The 21,156-nt window shown below is 51.2% G+C and overlaps 1 protein-coding gene across 1 annotated transcript in view; it reads left to right on the forward strand.

Annotated features, from left to right (window-relative positions):
* The window catches only part of GALNT14 (polypeptide N-acetylgalactosaminyltransferase 14), a 210,268-nt gene extending 200,404 nt beyond the window's left edge, over positions 1-9,864 (forward strand). Inside the window, exons 14-15 of the mRNA XM_059188697.1 lie at positions 8,026-8,145; positions 9,307-9,864. Coding sequence (XP_059044680.1) covers positions 8,026-8,145; positions 9,307-9,465 — 279 coding nt within the window. The 3' untranslated portion in view covers positions 9,466-9,864. The remainder of the gene's footprint in view (positions 1-8,025; positions 8,146-9,306) is intronic.
* The last annotated feature ends 11,292 nt before the right edge of the window (positions 9,865-21,156 follow it).

Raw genomic sequence — 21,156 nt, forward strand, 5'->3', positions numbered from 1 at the left:
GGGTTGGGTGGCCTGCGCGAGCCCATGGCCACCGCAGCATCGTCTGTGGTTCTAGTAGATGGACGGCTACGAGCAGCAGCCTGGCCCCACAGCCACCTCCCTGTCCCACTCCCCTCCGTGTGACTATCTTCGCCCGAGCTCCACGGCTCCAGTCCCCACTGTCTGCCCTGGCTCCATTTTCTCCTGGTCGGCTTTCCTTAGCAGTGGCATTGGTGATGTTTTGGGCCCGATGGTTTTTTTTTTTTTTTTTTTTTTTTTTTTTTTTTTTTTTTTTTTAAAGATTTTATTCATTTATTTGACAGAGAGAGATCACAAGCAGGCAGAGAGGCAGGCAGAGAGAGAGGAGGAAGCAGGCTCCCTGCTGAGCAGAGAGCCCGATGCGGGCCTCGATCCCAGGACCCTGAGATCATGACCTGAGCCGAAGGCAGCGGCTTAACCCACTGAGCCACCCAGGCGCCCCCCGATGGTTTTTTGTGTGGGAAGCTGTCCTTGCTCTAAGGCCCACCTAGCAGCATCCCTGGCCTCTGCCCCCCAGGAACACCTCACATATGCCAGCCCTGACTAGCGAGCTGTCTCTAGGCTACACCAGACACCCCAGGGCCAATAAAACCACCCAGATTTGGGGGGGGGGGTGCTGGGTGGCTCAGTCGTTAAGTGTCTGCCTTGGGCTCTAGTCATGTTCCTGGGATCCTGGGATCGAGCCCCACATCGGGCTCCCTGCTCATTGGGGAAGCCTGCTTCTCCCTCTCCCACTCCCCCTGCTTATGTTCCTGCTCTCACTATCTCTCTCTCTGTCAAATAAATAAATAAAATCAAAAACAAAAACAAAAACAAAAACCGCCCGGATTGGGAACCACCGTGTTAGGTTCAAACCCTAGCCTCTAGTCTCTGCCCCTTGTCCCCCCTGCCGACACATCACCATCAGACCATTGTTCTTCGCCTCAATACAGGCTCCAGGGGCCCCCGTGGCCTCCCTCAGAAACACACCCCCTGGCGTTCAAGGCCACGCAACCCTGGCCTCCCACTCGCAGTGACTTTTCCCAGACCCGTCTCTCTGCTCCAGCAGGACTTGGGAGGGGCTGCCTGAGCTGGACAGGAAAAGGGGAAGCCAGCGGAGGTCTCGGTCTGGCTTTAGGGATGGTCACAGGCTTGGAACGGCACTGTTTACTCAGGTGGCATTTTGTAAATCGTTGTGAAGAGCTGAGTCATGTCCCTATCTTCTGAAGCCGTGTGTGGGCGCTGTTCATAGGGGATCCCAACGGCCAGAATGTTGTCACCCTCCACCCCCCCGATCCCTGAGATGGAAGCTTGCTCGACCTGCCTTCAGCAAAGCAGTGGCTTTCCTGGTACTTAATGCACAAGGAAGTAGAAGGAGGGGAGCCATAGTTAAATCTGGATCTCTCGGGGAGGGGCTCTCCAGTCTCCAAAAGATGCCAGGCCTTTACTTAAGTGGAGAGTCAAAGTACCCATTGCACCTGACCTTCCAATGGCACAAGAAAGGGGAGGAAAAGCAGTCATCCGTGGGAAACGAAGGGTGATCCTAGTAACAGTCTTTGAGCCAAGAGTCCTTTCTAGATGCTAGGGCCAAGCCATCACTCCTTCTCGCTTTGGAAAGAACAGTTGAGTTTGCGCAGCAGGAGTGTAAATTCTGGGAAAACGGAAGAAGACTCTGAGATCGATGTTCCGTCCGCTTGCACAGAGGACAGTGAGGGCCCATGGTGCTCCTGGCCCCTGGCTGCGTGTCGGGGGACAGGGAGGGCCTGGGCTGGATTAGACTCAGCCCCCTTCTAAAGCGGCCCATGGCCAATCGCGGGGCTGGGATGCACGTCCAGGTTTTCTGAAAGTGTAAACCCGCTTTAGACAGAAATCTACATAACTATTTCTGCTAGAATAATCCCCGCGTGTACATGTGTGTGCATGTGCGTTTACACATGCGTGTGAGCCCTACACCCTTGTAGGGCTGACCTATCTACCTTTCTCAGCCTTTCAGTAGCTTCCCTCCTTCCGGCATAAGAAAGACAGTCCCGTCTTTGTGTTCGCCAATCCTTTCTGCCACCGCGGTCGGGCTCCAGGAGTTCTCTCTCTCTCTCTCTGACCCTGCTCTGCCTTCTTGGCCCCTTCTACATTTCATTTCTCCTCTTGCACAGCCTCTTGGCCTGTCCAGAGCGGGTCTCGCCCCTTTGGGCTCAGCTGTGTGTAGTAGGGACTCAGTCTGCCTTTGGGAGGACTGATGCAGGGTAAGATCTACCCGGATCCTGCAGTCCGGTTCAGGCCATTTGGGTGGAGGATTCCGGGGTTCCGAGATATCTGAGATATCTGGAGTAAAAGAAAATCACGGGGTTCAAGCCAAGAGCTCAGAATTGTGCTTCTCGCTGGCTACGTGCTCTCAGGGGTGTGTCCCCCGCCGGCACGTCGGTGTCCTCATTGCTGAAATGAGACAGTCAGACCTCGGCCTCGGATGCAGGTTCACGCCCCTGCCCCACCCCCCGCCCATCCATCCCTACCCCTGTCTTACTTCTCTTTCTTGGCCGGCTTGTCAACCTTGGGAACAAAATGTTTAATCTTGGTGTGTACAGAAGACATCGGCAGGCTCATGCCTTGGGTGGAGTACAAGAGAAATACATCATCAGTTTGCAAACCTGCTGATCCCAAGAAGCCTCCAGGTTAACGAGTTTCCCCTTAACTTTATTGGATTCTCTGGAAGAATATGTGTGTGAAAAATGGAAGGAAGACAGGTGCACCAATCTCACTGCTATCCCCAATTTAAAGACAGGGAGAAAAACGGAAAAACTTCGCAGTGTGTTCATCTACCTGCATTCCGGGCAGTTTGGGCTCCTGGCTTGGGAAGGATGCACATGGGCAGCTGGACATTCGGGTGGGCAAGAGAAGGTGGGCCTCCTTCTCCAGCCCCAGCAGCAGCCACTCTCCAGCTCGGCAGAGGACCCAGCATCAGATGTATTGGGTGTGGGGTTTTAATCATACGCATATAAAGTGTATCTGACAGCTTGGGTTGAAGGGATAGGATGAACTAGAAATAAAAGACCCCAACAGCGAGTCCAGGAAAGGTCCCAGTCAAAAGCAGGAAGCATGTCTCTGAGCCCGCTGGGTCACACTGCTGCTGCTGGTCAGCAGGGAGAGGCAGCAGTCTGTGTCTGTGCAGCTGACACTGTCCCCAGTCGGTGTGTTTGCATGGACCTTTGGGAACCGATTGCACCAAGAGGCTGGCTGAACTAAAGCGTAGCCACTTTACGTTCCAGACACCGTGTCTGAAGAAGGCTGCGGGGGTGTGTGTGGCCGTCGGTGTGACCTAAGTTCTTCAAAGCCAGTGGTGGCCCCAGAGGCTCTAGGCTCAGGTTCAATCTCACCGAGAGGGCCGTGTTCATAGTCAACCCTGTGGTCTGCTCCTGGCGTTGCCTAGACTGACCCCCGCTCTCTCTTCTCTTCCATGAAGTCGTACTCGCCTCCCAGGATCACTGTGAATGTGAAGCATCTAGAACCAGAGACCCTCAAAAATGAGTGGGTTTGCCCATCTAACCACAGCACACCCAGCAGTGTTGCTCGGCATTTGGGGTCTTTTCCCCGTCAGGTGTAGTTCCCCACACAGAAGAGCGTGTGGACGGGGAGCTCACCACCATCAGTAACTGATTCAGGTTTATGTGTTCATGAAAGCACAGCCCCTGCCTTCTCCCCACGTGTGAATGTTTGCCCCCTCACCCAACCCCGGCTCCTCCCACGTGTCACCAAAGCACTGTCCCCAGAGACTGCGCCGGAGCCAGCCACTGGCCTGCGGGTTCCACAGGCCTCATCTGGGTTAGTTATCCCACGGCCCTCCGAGCCCTGTCCTGTTGGCCCCGCCGTCTCACAGATGCGGTAAGTGAGGCTGAGAGAGGTGGACCCGCTCTCCCTGGGTCAGACAGGAGGAATGGCAGGCCTTCCGTTTCTAGGGACCAGGCCCTTCCCACAAGGCAATGGTGTTTCAACCCCAGCGCTGTTGGCATTGATACCAGATAATTCTGTGTTGTGGGGACTATCTGTGCACTGTAGGGGTTTGCCAGCATCTCTGCCCTCACCTGCTGGGTACCAGTAACACAACCCTCCCCCTAGTCATAGTCATCAGAAAATCATGCCTCCAAATCAAAAAAAGGCCTCCAAACATTGGCACATGGTGGGTGGACGGACAGATGAACGGATGGTTGGATAGAAAACAGAAGTGAGATCAGCCCAGTCGAGAGCTGCTGCCCCCGGCTGGGTGCTGGTTGCCAGGCGGGGTGCTGCGGCCTGCTTCATCCCAGCCCTCAAAGGCTACATCTGGCTGGTATTGCCCAGAGAGGAGTCTCCTGCCCCCACCTGCCAGGCCACTCCCTCCTCTACACGCAGGGGCCGTCCTCCAGAGTCTCCCACTAAGCACAGAAGGCCGTTAGCCTGTCCAGCCTGGACCACTGCACCCCATCGTTGGCTCCCCTCTTCCAGGGCAGGGGCAAAGGAGCTAGAGGACTAGGAGTGAACCTTCTCCTCAGCCCCTTACTGGCCTGTCCGTGAGAGGGTGAGGCTGCCCACGCCGCCTCTGGGTTACCTCCAGTGGGTAGGGCCGTGTCTGTGCGCTGTGGGCCGGAGAGGGCTGTGACTTGGCCAGACCCCTCTAATGAAGCCGTCAGCCCATGGCCCAATGTACACTGATCCCTGCCGGGCCAGCCTGAGCAGCCCCTGCTACCTTCCTGAATCCATTTCTGACTCTGGGATTCATTTAATAAACCCATTCATCACAGGCCATTCTGGAGGCCTGACAGGCTGCAGAGTGGGAATCGGGGAACCTCTCGTCGCTCCCTGCCCCCACCTGCTTCTGTGTTCTGCTTCCCTCGCTCCTGTCTTGCAGATGTGGCCGGAGAGCTGTGTTCCTCTGAGAAATTGTGAGGCTGAATTAGTTCACTGCCAGTAAAGCACCAGCTAATGGAAAGTCCACTTGGTGTAAAGGCTTCCATCCCCCATCTCTGCTTGTGCACCTCCTCCCCTTGGGGATCTTAAGGTGATTTCTTCCAAGCCCAGCCCCAGCCGGGTACCATCTACACTCCTTCCCGCAAGGCATTAGTGGACGGCGTGTCTCAGATGTCAAAAGAAGGACCACTCCCCTCCCACCGTCACAGCACCCCCACACGTCCAGTGTTTAAAGCCCCTGGGTTTTTATAGAAGAAGAAATGCCAAGATGAGATTTTCAGAAATTGTGGTATATTTCAAGTGTTTATGTTTAATTTATTCTTTTAACATAAAAAAATACAGAGTCAGTGTATTGTAGTAATCAAAATAATTACAGGATTTATTTTTCAAATGCTAATTCATGGCTCACAGCAGCTGTGTGGGGGGTAATGGGTCAGAGAGACGGACCTTACCTTCTTGCCACATCTCTGACTGTTTAGGCTCATTTCTCGACAACGGCAGCAATCTAAAGCTGAGGCTGGTTGTATATGGTGGGCCCGGGCAGCGGCTGGCTCCCTGGCAGACCTGCCCTTGGACTTGGGCCTGGGCTTCAGGCCTCTCTAGCCCCTTCCTGTACAGAATTCTCTGGACACATGCCCAAGACCAGCTCCCACCTTCTAGATCACACTCCTAAAGACCAGAGCCCCAGAATCCCCCATCCAGATGGCCCGAGCCTGATATCAGGCCCTACATGGATCGCCGGAGGGCACAGTGTGCCCCTAGTACACACTTAAGCCTAAAGGGGGCTTTTAAAGGGGAGTGGCCAAGCGAGCGTGGGTAAGCATATAGTGGAGCTGATGATGGGGCGTGGAGCCAGGATGGGGAGAAGAGGGGAGCAGGCCCGGGAAGCCAGCTGTGTGTGCCCCTGTGATGCGGAGTCTGAGCATGTGGGCCTCCATTCCTACTCTTGCCCCGTGCCCATCCTTGTCGGGGAGGGGCCTGCTCTCTTGGCTGCCCCCTCCCTCATCCCCCACACAGGGTGTGACCTTTGTTTCCAGTCTTGTGTGGCTGCCAGTGGGAACTGGCTGGCTCTCTACTGTGGAGGTGGAGGTGATCTATAGTGTTCTTGTTTACAACCCAGAAGAGGGAGCTCGGGGACAGGCATTACCTGTGATTACACTGGGATAGAAGGAGCTGGGACTCTGGGGGCAGCAACAGCAAAGGAGCCAGAGAGAGTCGGTCAGAGAGAATTGTATAATTTCTGTGAGCCTCTCATCATGCAGAATGGGAACGATAATAATAATACCTATTTGGGATTCTTATGAAGGACAGAATTCTTATGAAGATTAAATTCATCTGTGCTAAGCCCCCAGGACAGTGCCTAGACATAGCCAGTGCTCAGGAAATGCTGGCCGTCGGTAACAAGCTCGTGATTACTGCGTCACCTCTGTGCACACAGACGCCTTTCCCTTCCAGCTAATCCCGGAGGGAAGGAAATGTCATGTATAGCGTGGTGATGTTCAAGTCCAGAGGAGAACTTCCTGATACGTCCCAAGGAGTACATTTCATTACATTTAGTATTAAAAAATTTAAATAGATATAGATCTAGAACTAGATGGTAGAGTAGCCTGTAGCCATCTCTAGGCTTCAGGAATTCTCAACTCACAGCCAGTATTTTATCCATCTGTATTTCCATCCCCCCATCCCCCAGGGAGTGCCTTCTGGTCTAGGTCTTCTCCCAACACTGGCAGTTTGAAAAGGGACATGAGAATACACGTGCAGGACAGTGGCTCCCCCTAGGCTGGTGGCACCATCCAGGTGTCAGGGACAGAGAAGGTCCCAGATCAGGAGAGGCAGGGTTCTGCATCCAGGTGGTCCGGTGAGGCAGCAGAAGGACACAAGCCTGGGGGCAAGGAGGGGGACAGGCCAGGGCACAGAAAGACATCGAAGATGTCACCAGATGGCCGAAGTCAGGAGGGGTGCGGGGGCCGGAGGGGGAGGCTGCCGTGAGCTAGAGCATGTGCAGAATGAGGAGCACATGACAACAGTCAGCTTACGGGACACATGGCCCATAAGAGCAAGGGCCCCAGCTAAGGGACCCTTTTGTCATTCTCGGGCCAAGGAGAAACAGCTGACCAGCGGCCTGGTCCAGGGGCTGAGGGTCAGCTGGGCAGCAGGCGTGGAGTGGAGAAGGTGCCCAGCACTTGACGGGTCCTCTCTGCAGCTCTCCCCAGGGTATCCAATTCACCGGTCACCTTCTTTGCCCCATGGTAAGGCTCCTACTTCACAGCCTGGGAGAGATCTTAGGGAGGCTTCCATTTTTGTCCTTCTGACCTAAGAACTCAAAATATTTTGGGAGCCTTAGCAGCTTGTCGCTCTCTGATCTCTGGCACTGCATGGAATAACTGAGAAACATTCTTTGTAATGATCCTCAGAGGAAGTGCCCCTTTCCTCTCCCCACACTCCTTGTCCATGGACTTTCTCAGCTTCCCTCCCTGCAGGGGCTCTGGGGCCCAATGTTCTGTTCTCCTGGAGTGCTGGAGTGCTCCCCTCTGCGGGGATCATGTTCTGCCCTGTGACCTGCTCTCCCTCTGCCCTTCCTCCACTCCCTCCCTCGGCACACTCCCTCTTACCTCCCTCCTCACACCTGCCTCCTACGTATGATAACACTCCTGTTCTCGAGCCACTGATTAGACTCCTTTTCAAAGAAGGGACAGTTCTAAAGACAGCTGGGGGTGGCCTGCCGGGCAGCTGCTTACACTGTCAAGGGTGGGCAATAGACACACATCCAAACAGAGAAACTAGAGACCCCACGGCTGGGCTGGAGCATTGTTCAGGCTTCCCCGCCTCAAGCCCAGAATTGTTCAGCAGCCCCCAGAGGTGGCCTCTGTGCCCAGGCCGGTCCCCTTCCCAGGTGTAGGGATGGGGACTTCAATGGGGACAGGATCTGGGAGTTTCTGGGTAGTGGGTCCCATTTTCCAAGGTGACCTTGTTGACCGTCTCTTCCTGCTGGGACCTCCAGGGCTTTTTACTCTAATTCTCACATAGTCCCAGATGTGTCTCACGAGGTTTCCAAGGATCCTAATATGAACCTTCTGGCCTCTTCCCCTCCAGATATGGGCCTTCACGTACACGCAGCAGATCCTCCAGGAGGAGCTGTGCCTGTCCGTCATCACCGTGTTCCCAGGCGCCCCGGTGGTTCTTGTCCTCTGCAAGAACGGAGATGACAAGCAGGTGAGAGCTCGGCGGGTGCCCTCGGGGCGTGGTCGCCTTCAGTGACAGGCAGTCCTGTGTAGGTCCAGGTCTCGTGTGCAAGACCAGGGAGAAACTCTAGAGGTGGAGGGGCTGATCAGAAAGTGGCCCTTCTGGTTAGGGGGTGCACCTGCAGCATCAGTCAGCTTGGCCCTGGATGCCTGTGGACCTGGCTGGGCCCCAGTGGGCATGTGTACCTCATACTTGCCTGTCCAGTGCCTTCACCAACCTGGCATCCTTTAGCAGGAAGGCATAGGGACAAAGCCTTCAGGACCGCAGGATGAGTGGTACTGGAATCTTGGCCTTTGGGGGGCCTTGGGCCCTGGCAGGATGTCCACTTTGGGTGTGCCCTGTGCCCTGTCGGGCCTAAGCTGTTGACCCCATGCAGTCACCTGCTCCCTGGGCATTGGCATTAAGGAGATAGACATTCAGATGCCATTGTCTGGCTCACCGGCTGTGTGGCACTGGACTTAGTTTCCTTCCTCTCTGAAATGGAGGTGATGAGGCCCCCCACATGGGGCAGCTGTTGAGAGAGATTAACGGAAGTGGGCCATTGTCCCCGTGCCGTGGTGGCTCCCCAAACCATGTTTGTCCCCTCCTTCTTTGTCACGTGAGGTAAAGTCTCGGGGGGACATCGGCACAAGACCCCTCTCTCTGTTTGGGTCCTTTGTGTGCCGAACGGCTATGGAGGAATCCAGGCTGCTGGCCTCAGGTGCTGCCCAGAAGCCCCTCTGCCTTCCTGTGCCCCTCCTCCACTGGCTCCCACATCTTCCCGACGTGCAGACACTGGCCGCACATCGTTTCTTTGGTTGTTCCCATGACTCACGTGCTTCTTGTTCTCTGGCCTATTGCTTGGAAAGTTATTAACTTCTAATGAGTTTTCCTACCAAACATAATGATTTTGCTTTTACTTTTTTATCCAAAAACAAAAAAAAAACAAACCAAAAAACAACAATAATGCCTGGAAAAGCAATTAGTTGCAATTTTATTCCTCCACGAGACTGTGAAAGTCAAGTCTCTGGGCGACCCTAGCTATGTGCCATAAACATGCCTGATTGTTCTGGAACTCCTGACATCATGGGTAGAACCTGGGCCCTTAGCCAGAGAATCCTGGTTCATGCTCTCTCCTCTCCATCTTCTCAGCAATGGACCAAGACGGGCTCCCGCATCGAACACATAGCGTCCCATCTCTGCCTAGACACGGACATGTTTGGTGATGGCTCTGAGAATAGCAGGGAAGTCGTGGTCAACCCGTGCGAGTCATCACTTATGAGCCAGCACTGGGACCTGGTGAGCTCTTGAGGACCCGAGCCGGAACCAGTGGAGCTGTGGGTGCTGTTTCCCCGGATGCCAAGCAGACTGGAAATCAGGCTACAAGCAGCCCACAGCTTCCGTAGATGCTCTCAACGGGGAGGTGGAGGCAGAGCCCCCGGGCAGGAGCAGATGTCTCAGGGAGGATGGAGGAAGGGATTGCAAGCCAAGTGGGGCTCAGAGACAGACACCCGTGTTCTCTATGCTGTTCTGTTCCAGTCCTGGCCTGGTCGGCTCCCGCCTGAGATCTGGGGAGAGAGCTCACACGGGGAGTGTTACGTTGTTCCCTTTCCGACAGAGGAGGCCAAGGAGAAAAGCATTTTTTGTCACGAGGCCAGGACTAAATTGAGAGAGAAAGAATAGCGGTTGTTTTCAAAACAAATAAAGGAACCTTAGAAGTTTTCTCTGTGCATCTCTTTATTTCCACTAGTGTTAGCACCGCGCTGAGCTGAGTTCTCCATTCAGAGGGAATGCTGGCTGCCATGACAGGCCTTGTGACCTTAAAAAGACACACAACTTCTCTGGCCCTCCATCTCCCAATACGTCACATTGGGGAACAGGAGCAGATCCGTGGTTCTTACCCAGGATTACAGTCTCTCACCTGGAGAAATCGTGTCTGTTCAGGGCTCCAGGTTCCTGCTTCAGGAGATTCCAGTGGGGTCCAGACTCCCCCACTGATTCTTTTTTTTTAATAGTTTTTTTTTAAGATTTTATTTATTTATTTGACAGAGAGAGAGATCACAAGTAGGCAGAGAGGCAGGAGAGAAAGGGGGGAAGCAGGCTCCCCGCTGAGCAGAGAGCCAGATGCAGGGCTCTATCCCAGGACCCCGAGATCACGACCAGAGCCGAAGGCAGAGGCTTAACCCACTGAGCCACCCAGGCGCCCCTCCTCAGCTAATTCTGATGCCTCCTTCCGTTCCCCGGTTGGAACCACTGCCCTAAATGTCTCCCTGGGCCCTCGTGGTTTTATAGTCTGTGGCCACTAGCCGGGTGTTTCTTATTCTAATAAATCCCCACTGTGTCCTGGGAATTGGGTACTGTGCTTGTCCACTCTTATTAGTTAGGGTTTAAGAAAAGAACCAACCCAGGGGCACCTGGGTGGCTCAGTGGGTTAAGCCTCTGCCTTCAGCTCAGGTCGTGATCTCAGGGTCCTGGGATTGAGCCCCACATCTGGCTTCCCACTCAGCCGGGAGCCTGCTTCTCCCTCTGCCCCTCCCCTAGCCCGTGCTCATTCTTTCTCTCTCAAATAAATAAATAAAAATCTTTAAAGAAAAAAGTACCAATCCATATTATTGAAAAACTCCCCAAATAAGCCCCTACATTCTCTGCCGAGGTTCATTTGCCACAAGCTCTTTGGGAATGGTCTTAGTTATCTACTGCTGAGTGACAAATGACCTCCCCAAAACAGCAACTTAAAATGACACACATTTGTTATCAAACAGTTTCAAGGGCCAAGAATCCAGGCACAGCTTCGTGGGGTCCCCTGCTTCAGAGAGACTGAAAAGACTGCAGTCAAGGTGTTGTCAGAGGCCCTTGTCATCTCAAGGTTCAACCAGGAGGCTCTGTCCCAGGCTTACTCCATACTTGTTGGCAGCATTTGGTTCGCACGGCCTGCTGACCAGAAGCCGCCCTCAACCCCTTGCTATAAAGGCCTCTCCAACCTAACCACTCAGTTGACTGGAGCAAGCAAGCCTAGGAGCAGGAGATGAGGATGCCAGCAAGATGCAAGTTACTGTCTTCTAGAACCTAATCTCACAATAGTCTGTCCATCGCTTTTACCACCTTCTATGAGATACAAGTAAACCACTAGACTCGATCCACACTTAAGGGGAGGGAATTACACAAGAGAGCTGATGCCAGAAGGGGGAATCATTGGGACCCATTTTGGATACTGGTTGTCACAGTAACTACTAGGCCCTACACAGGTGTCTGTCTCCTCTCCATCCAGAAAGCCTTCAGGGAGGGCCTTGTTCAAGCTCATCATTACTGAGGACTGCTACAGGGTAGGAAGTCACAGGCCGAGTGTGCACACCCAGAATCTTCTCTACAGGTTGTATTTGTGTATACAGTCTTCCTATGACCTTCTTTAGTTATGATTTGGCTCTTTTGTGGGGTTATTACATTCCCCGCTACAGAAAGGAGAGGAAGCCATGAGATAGACAAAGACATCTATTGAAGAAGAGTTTGGATGTTTCCTTGAGCTATGTCTACAGGATTTAAACTGGCCTTGCAGAGAAGAAGGAAAAGTCCAGATAGGTTCAACAGCACCCCTCCCCTGAGTAGGGGAAACAGGCACCACACTCAGAGAACCCAAGGACCCAATGCCCTTGCCCATTCTTGGTCTCCGTCTGTGTCTCTGCCTGTCCTTGAGTTCCCTGGTGGCAGCAAGGCTGTTGCTTGCCTTACTTCCACCACTGGGCTGGGCACATTAAACTCTCAGTGAAAGCTTTCCTAAATGGATGATTGGAAAAACTCTACCTTGCCCAAGATGAAGTAACTTTACTCACATTTTACTACCCCTAAAAAGTTACAGAGTGTAGGAGGCTCTAAATCCCTTCTTGAACACCCAAGGAAATGAGGAAACATCCCAGGAAGACACGCATTTTTTATCTGGGCTGCTTTGATATGGCCAATGAGCTAGCCCTCAGCAATGCCATTGACTTCAGCCATCCTACTGACCTCCCTCTTACTAGTGAAAGGCCTTGGGATAATAATGAAGCATGTGGACAATAAGCCACTAATGGAGACATGGACGGTTCACATGTGAGCTATAGGGCTTGTGTCTTAAGGCTCCTGTAGCCAATTGTAGGGGTGACAACTCTGATGAGACAAACAGGAATCCTGACAACCACGTAGAGTTACCCGTTCACTCAGCTGTTGGTGATGCAGCCAAAGCAAGAGTAATTTACAATTTGAAAGCAGAAATAGCAGTAGTTCCAAACCTTCCCCAGCACAATTCAATGCTGACGAGGCCCTCATGGGACAGTGACCTGCTCTAAAACATCGTGGCCTGCAGTTGCATAACTGACTGGGTGTGGCCAAGCTTTGCGTGGTGGTCAAGTCTTTCAGTGGATGCTGAACAGAGCCCTCAGTCAACTTGATCATTGAATTTGGTGCCAAATTTCAGCAATCTGGAAGAGCATGCTCAGTAGGCCACCAGTAGTCATAGGTGAAAGTAAAAGTTTGTCAAATGACATCGGCCTATGAAAACAGAAGGGACCTACACTCTTCATATTTTAAAGTCTCACAAAATTGAGACCCCAAGTTTGGGGTCACTACCCGGAACAGCCTCACCACATTGCCCAGTGAGGAGGTGACCAGGTATGACAGAAGCCCCCTCACCTGGGATCACATCTGGCTAGTGGACTCAGATACAAACAATAAGGGCTGCTGGGGGCACCTGGGTGGCTCAGTTGGTTAAATGTCTGCTTCTAGCTCAGGTCATGATCTCAGCATCCACATGGAGCCTGCTTCCCCCTCCCTCCTCTGCCTGCTGCTCCCCCTGCTTGTACCCTCACTCTCTGTCAGATAAATAAAATCTTTAAAAAAAAAAAAAAAAAAGCCGGGGGAGAGGGTGCTGCTAAGTTATCTTACTGGTGTTTGTGCAAATTAGATGGGAGGGATTTTTTTTATACATACATTTTTTATATATACTGGAAAGAAAAGAGGCAGGGGCTCTGTGCATGCTCAAGTGTCTGGATTAGAGTTGGAAGGATGATAATATCGAGTGGATGGGCAGAAATGGGAGCTTTTGGATAATCCTGGGAGCAGCATAGGTGGTCAAGCTGGTGCCATATCAAATCTGAGCCTTGCTCTCTTGTCAGTTTGTTTCCTTATGTGCCATGCAATTCCTTCATGTGAGCTCATCTTCAACAGGAATCATTTTCTCTGGGCATCCCAGATGCCTGGGTTGTGGAGGCATTGGTCAGGGAAGGTTTGAGTCTGCCTCATTGACCTTAAACCAGTTTATACATTGATTTCTCTGATTATGGTTTTCACTCTGTTAAAGTAATGGGAATTTGGACCCCACATCTACACTTGGCACCAGCTTGATTTCCAATCTTTTGCCAGTTATCTTTTCCCTACCCCAGTTATTGTCCTGCTGTCATGCCATCACCATTCCCCCAGCTGATGAGTGGGGACGATTAGCCCTTATAAACCACCAACAGTATGTAAGGTCTTGTTTCTGGTCCCAGCCACCCAGGAGCCCGTGGCCTTCACATCTTGCCTCTTCTTGGGGGTTGGAACCCCAGCCATCTGGATTCAGTTCCCCTTCAGCTCACACTCACCACCCTGGCTTTGAATTTGCACTCATTTTTTTAAATCTGGGATTTCCCATTCCGTTCAAGTGCAGCTGCAATTTCAAATTGTTTTATTGTATTTTATACAATATTTACATATGTGTGTGGGAGGGGGCTGCCTATATCCGCTCAGACCAAAATTCCTTAGTGTTGTAATTAGCTGTCACCACTGTCTTTCCTGCTGGCTCCGGGACACCATATCTTAGTGCAGACACTCAATAAATTTCTGTGAATGAGTGAGAGAATAAGCCTCTGATTCTTTAGTACCACTTCCTAATTACCTCCTGGCTATAGCTATCAGACATTAGGGCTTTAAAAAGACAGCAAAGACAGAAACGGAGGACCAAGAAGACAAATTTATAACAATGAAATCTTGTTATAATACCCATAGATTTAGGGATCATGCATATTTTACTTTGTAATGACAGAATTTAATACTGAAAGTGCTAACTGGAAAGAACTATCAGTAATGGAAATCTTTAATACTGCTGTAGAGCCCAGCAAGAGAGAAACTGTTCTCATAAACTCTGGGGGATGGTGACAGAAGAGTAGACGGGCAGCGCCTGCCTTTCATCTGCAAGAATTTCAGGCATTTTCCCCGGCAGCTGGCAGTGTGAGTCCTGGCTGGCCTTCACGACAGGCTCGCCCTTGATCTCTGGTCCATGTGGTTTACCTCTACAGATTTAAGGCCCCTTCCTTCCCCCACTCCACATGCTGAGCCACTGCCCACGCACACCCCTGGAGACCCAGTGCCCTAACCTGTCCGTTCCCTCAGCAAGTGATCACAGCCTGGGCAGCGAGCAGGCTCCCAGATGAGACAGTGAAGGTTTGAGGGTTCCAGGACAAGTCTAGCAGCTGCATCGACACGGAGGCCTCTGGGGCCTCACAGGGGGCGGGCGGGAGCCTCTTCTCTCCAACACTCAGAGCCAAACCTCGCGGGCTCCCTGGTGGTCCGAGGTCTCGGGCAGCCCGACTCGGATTAGCACCCTCCGAAGCTCCGAGCGCTTTCCCATTTGCCATGGAGCTGACTAATTTAATGAAGCCGTCACAGCACACACCTCAGGGCTTATTGGAAAAGGACTGGAGCACGACATTATTTCTCAGCAGTAGATTGCATCATTTTCATTTCACGGCTTTCCAATGGGAAATAATAAAACAAAATTACAAACATAATGAAGGAAGAAAGGAGGGCAAAAAAAAAAAAAAAAAAAAAAAAAAAACCACCACCACCACCACCAAAACCCTGGGCGAGAGACGCCTCATCTGTGCAGCAACAGGGCTGGTTACCTTATTCATCTGAGCCGGTAAATATTGTGTGGCTTGGCTCGGCAGGAAGGAGCAGCCCAGGACACCTCCACCTGCTGCTGGAGATAACGGGCGGCAATAACTCACTGTCCAGCGCGGCCGGGAGCGCTGAGCTCCCTTGCAAGAGGCTCGCTGCGTGGCCTTGTGAGACGTGCCAGCTGCCGAGGGCATCTCCCGCCCCAGGCCCGCCGCAGCGCCTGGGTGAAGGGCCTTTGGTGACAGGAGGGTGACAGGGTAGGGGAGGGGTGCTGTGTGCCGGGTGCCACCCCGTACCCGCTGGAAGACGACTTCCCGCCGGGCCTTCGCGTGTCCCCAGAACTGGAGGGGAGAAGAAGAGTCCCTGCCCCCATCCTTTCCTGCAGGGTGCTTTGGTGGGACAAAGTGAGCTGGCAACCAGAGGCTGGGACAAGGGACAGATCAAGCAAGCTCTGTTCCAGAAGTGTTCTCCTTCAGTGAGCGCGCGGAGGGCGATGATCAAGGGAGTCTTTCTGGCAGGCCTGTCCTTCAACTTGAGGAGATGCCCTGGGCCTGTCCCCACGTGGAGGAGACCGAACCCTTTCACGCCACCCACACCCAGGTCCTCTCCTGCCCTTTACTGAAAATAACTTTTCTTGTCCATGAATGCAGGAGTCTAAGGCCATGTGGAATGAGCTGCTTCTCTCCGCCATAGCCTCCTTCGAGGCCGACCCCTCGCCTGTGCCTCAGGCCTCCTCCAACCCTCAGATGATGCTGTCCCTTCAGCCAACCCTTCCCCAGTCACTGCGCAGTGCCCTATTTTCTCCTTCCCTGCCTTAGAGACAAAAGTCTTCCCTTGAGCCTGATCTCCCCCTTGTCTTCATTCCACGCTCTCTTCTAAAGCACCACAGTTAGCCCCAGGGGCTGGGGTCAGATAACGGAGCTTCAGATTCTGGCTCCTCTAATTCCTGGCTGTGTGACTAGGGACCAATTACTTGGCTTCTCTGAGCTCAATGTCCTCTTCTGTCAATGGGGCAATAGTCCTACCTATCTCATCATTTTCGTGTGAGATTAAGTGAAGTGGGGAGTTCTCAGCACAGAACCAGGAATATAGCATATCACATGTTTGTTGTCTTTATCATTTTATTGTGAGGATTGAACATCCATGTCCCAGACCCAGGGCAGAATGTCGAAGGCTAAGCTCAATCCTCAGAGGTCACACAGCGATCAGGCTGGGTCTGAGACTCCCCTGTAGGGTTGCCTAGGGTCACAGAGGACCTGACACCCAGCACCAATTCTTGGGCTTAGAATTGGTGGCGAGCCCAAGAGGGGAAGGAAGCAGAGGAGAGCAGTTGGGAAATGCAGTCCCTCTGGCCAGTCTTCACCCTTTGTTGTCTGCGGCCCTTGGCCATTTCCCTGCGCTGGGCATCTCATCATCGCCTGGGTTCATTCCAGGGAGAGTGGAGCAGGTCAACCAGCCGGTGGTGTAGAAGACACAGAAGAGAGTGTGGGTCAGAGAGGAGGACCCAGATGCCAGGTAGAAGATAAGATTCTGAACTTGATTGGGCAGGTAGCTGTGAGCCACTGAAGGTGGTACAGCAAGAGAGTAATAGTGACCAGAGTGTAAGAGGTGGAAGATGGATTAAGTAGCGGGAAGTAAGGAGCTTTGGAGGTGAGATTCTATGGAGAAGGGCAAGTGTGGGACTCCAGAAATAGTCTGAGAAAGATTATGAGGCCCAAACCATGTCACAGTCAGTCAGAGCAGAAGTAGACATGATTCTGAACGACTTGGGTAGCGGCCACAGGAGGAGAGCAGGAGATGAGGGCAGCCACTGGAGAATGGCCCTTGTGCCAAGGGGGTCCTGTTCTGCCTCCTGAACAAATGCCCTCGTAGTCCCACATTTAATTGTTCTATTTGAGTATCTGATAACCAGGCTTAATTAGTTAATCATAAAACATTTTAGACACACAAAAGAAGAACAGTAACATAGCAACCACTCACATAGCCCTTAACTCTGTGCTCGGCATTGTTCAGAGAGCTTTAAAGATTTTAACTGAGTCAGGCCTCATGAAAGTAATAGCTACGTGGTAACAATACTACTATTATCTCTCTGTTTTACTAACGAGTAACTTGGAAGCCAAGAAAGTGAAGTAATTTGCCCAAGTCATACAACAGGTAGTGGACATGGGATTCAGGTCCAAGAAGTCCATTCCAAGAGCCTTGGGTTCCTAACCACTCAGCTCAGCTGCTCCTCGCATTAAATATAAGATCACAAATATTTGTGTTCCTGCCAGAAAGAAAAAACAATGGGGGGAGCTTTGAGTTCACCAGTTCTGCACTTTGAACAACTAGTGAGCCACACTGACCTCAGATTCGTTCACCCACCAACAATTTGGTCAGTAAAGAAGGGAGAAAGGAAATTAGCATTTAGTGAGCTATTATTATGTGCCAACTATATGCCTATGTGCTCTGCAGTCACTGCTTTGCTGGATGCGAACAGCAGTCTGCAGGGTAGATATTACCCTCATAATTTCACAGATGAGGAACTTGAGTCTCCGAGAAGTTAAATGACGGGTCAAGGTTGCCCAACTTCTATAAGTGGCAGAGTGGCCTGCCTCTTCTCAGTGCCCACGCTACCTCACAAAGTACATGGCAGGTCAGCCCCCCCAAGTGTATATGAAGATCACCAAGCAAGAGGTATTTACTAGGCACCTGTTGTATGGCTGGCGCTATACCCAGAGCCGGCCACCAGGCTTTGCCTTAAGAACAACAAACGGAGGGAGAAATAGATTTTATTTCAGGGAGAGTTGGGATAGAGGAATGACGTGCTCCTGGCTGTTAACAGAGGTCACTGGCATGCAAGGGGCATCAGGGAGGGGATGGGAAAGCTTCACAGGGGATGGCATGGCTGAGAGGACAGGAGGAAGAGGAGGTACAGTGCCTGCCCCCAGGGAGCCATTTTGGCTTCTCCACACTGTCTTTCAGTACCTGGCCCAACCCAGGCTCTAATACTGTGGGTTAGTTATCGGGCATCTGGGTGGCTCCGTCAGTTAAGCGTCTGTCTGCCTTCTGCTCAAGTCATGAACCCAGGTGCTGGTTTCAAGTCCTACAGTGGGGTCCCTGCTCAGTGGAGAGTCCTGAGTCTCCCTCTGCCCCTCCCTTTTGCTTGTGATTTCTCTCTCTCTCATGCTCTTTCTCTCTCTCATATAAATAGAATCTTTTTTAAAAATGGGCTCAGCATCTTTATGAACTTTTGACAGTTTGTTTTGAGGTTGGAGAAGAACGTGGAGCTAAAGGAAGACAGAGTCAGCCCCTCGGAAATCCCTTCTAGGCTCCCCAGCACAAGGGCCGTGGGGAGGCTAGCTCTCCTCTGTCCCTACACAAGTGGCTTGTGTTCTTATGGAACACCTCGGGTCTACCTGGGCTCCTACATTCCCACGGCGCCCTCTGCAAAGCTGATGTAGCTCTTGCTGCATGAGAAGCACCCCATTTATATATGTGCCCTCCCACTGTCATTTCTTTGTAAGATCCCTGAAGGATGGGGCCCACACGGCATCTGGCAGGGTCTGGCTCTCCGGGTGGGCTTGCCGAGCCTTCTGAACTGCCCTGAGTGGACCGAACCAGATTTTCCAGATGAAGCCACTCCTCTGCTTGCTTCCTGTGTCTAGTAGCCGGCTGGGATCATACACATCTTTCTTTCCAGAACAGGCACTGGCAACTTGGACGGCACAAAGAGGCCATAGTTCATTCTAACCACCAAGAATTCCTTCTGTTGGATCATGAAGCAAATGAAAAACTCTCAAATCTAACCTCTGCTGATGGAAAATCGGCCCTTCTGTCCCGCGGCCCTGGGGAATTGATGCTGCAAATCTAGAGCATTCAGAAGCTGCCTTGAGGAAGCTCCCAGCTGCCTTCGGGGTTATATGCCCCCCTCCCCCGCCAGCAGGACTGGCCCATCTGAGAAGGCCAAGGCAGCAGGCCAAGCATCCGGAGGAATGACCTCTGATCACCTTCTCCTGTGACAGGTGACTTTGGGACATCCTGACCAAGTGGGCTTTGGGATAACAGCCCACCTATGAAGTGGGGCCTGGGGAGGGGAACTTTCAAGAAGACAAGGTGGGCACTGGCACACGCATTCCAACCACAGGACGTAGTCCACACTCCAGAACCAGAAGCTCCAATGTGGGAACATGTCTTGAAGTTCAAGTCCTTGCATGTGCTGGCGACCCCATGCAGTCAGACAGGAATTCTGTTACAAAACAGTCATTCCTTGGAAAACGGGTTTGATGACCTATGCCTCTTCTCTAGCTGTTCCTTCTCATGGCAACAGCCCAATCGCATGGCCTGAATTCTGTATTTCTATGGAAGAATGGAAGAAAAGTATAGATGACTTGAGCATGAACAGAACTTGGAAAGAGCATTTCCAGTCCAGCTCCAACTTCTTGGCAAACCTGTACCCAATCACCACAGCCACTTGCTTCCATTTCGAAATGTCTTTAGAAATTGCGCTCAAATCAGTACTCAGCAGGTGCCTACTTTGTGTAGGTAGCCAGGTCTTCTCGGGCTGCAGTGAGATAAAATGGGCACACACTGTCCTGTCCGTGAGCACCCCGCAAGGAAGGTGTTGGTTTCCTTCCTCATCTACAGAGCAGGACTCCGCCTTTCTGAGCAGTGTGGTAACCAGTCCTAGGACACGAGCGAGTGTTGACAGCCAGCCCAACCAGGCTGAACCCCACTTTCTTGAGCTCCAGATCCCAGATCCCTGTTCTGGTTTTCTTTCTCCAAGGAAGTTTAACCTTTTGAAAATCTAGTCAGGAAAAACAGGAGAACGGTGTTATATAGAGTGTAACTAAGAAGTTCAAAATGTCACACATTTTAAAAGTTATCTTTTCTGTTCATGATGAGAAGAGCTGAGGTTTTGAATTGATAACGGCTGGACTAGTGGATTGAAAGGAAAAAAAAAAAAGAGAGGCCACTAAGGGCTACACCAGCTATCTTTGTCTTTTTAAAAAACTTGATTTTACATTTAATTATTTTTTTATCAGAACACTTGTTTGAAGTATTGTTTACATACAGAGATCTCCTATTTCTCATGCACCCCCTTTCCCCAGAGGCATCCATCCTTCACACTTGTAGGGCTTTCCCCTTGCGTTTACCTCTATAATTGAATATTACACAGCTGTTTCTTGAAATATCAATCGTAGACATTATCTATTGACTTTGTGCCATGGGAGATAAGGACTTCGTTTTTCCACACCACTGCCCACATTTCTCTTCTTTTATCCCAGTGACATATTTATAAAATAAATTTTGGCAAAATCAATAATCAGCACTTATACACTGAGCCAAATGGTAAATTATGACCAACCTCCTTTCTTTTACAATCCTTTGTTTTTCCCCGAATTAATAATTGCTTCTTCTTTTTCATGTCCCTGGTTTTCTGGGAACCTCTCACACTTTTCTCCAAGTTTACCAACATGTCTTAATAATACTTCCTGGGATTTCAAGCAAATCCTCATTCCCTTTTATTTCCTTCTTCTTTCCTTAAGAAATTTCACTCAAGAGGCTCTCTGTCCAATGTCCCAGTGTTCCTGGTAGCGCTCTCTGCAGGTTGTGTGACATCCTGGAGATTCTCTTCTTTGATCTCTAATTTTGGTTCCCCTCTTTCCTGGATCAGAGATCTCATTTCTTGATTTCCTTTCTTTTTCTCTCTCTTTCTTTCTTTCTTTCTTTTTTTTTTTTTTTTTCCTAGACTACGTCCTAGAGGACATTCCTGAGACTGGGAGGTAAACTTTTTTGGATTTGGTTTTGTAAAGGTAAAATTCCTGAATTGTAAGAATGTCTTTATTCTGCTTCACATATATTCTGTACTTTGGTTGTGTATAAAATACTCACGTGATGGTCCATTTCCTTCCGCATTCTGAAGGCATTGCTGTCAAGAACTATCTAAAGCTTTGCTTCCACTGATATCAGGGTACTCATTTCCTTTAGTTTCTTGCCTTTTTTTCCCTCCCTTCCTGGAAGACTTGGGACCATCTTCTTATACCTGGTCTTCTGATACTTCGACGTATCAATTTGGAGATTCCTGTATCCTACACTTCTGGAGATTTTTCTGATATA

Source organism: Mustela lutreola, chromosome 9, assembly GCF_030435805.1.
Source record: "Mustela lutreola isolate mMusLut2 chromosome 9, mMusLut2.pri, whole genome shotgun sequence".
NCBI classification, from domain to species: domain Eukaryota; kingdom Metazoa; phylum Chordata; class Mammalia; order Carnivora; family Mustelidae; genus Mustela; species Mustela lutreola.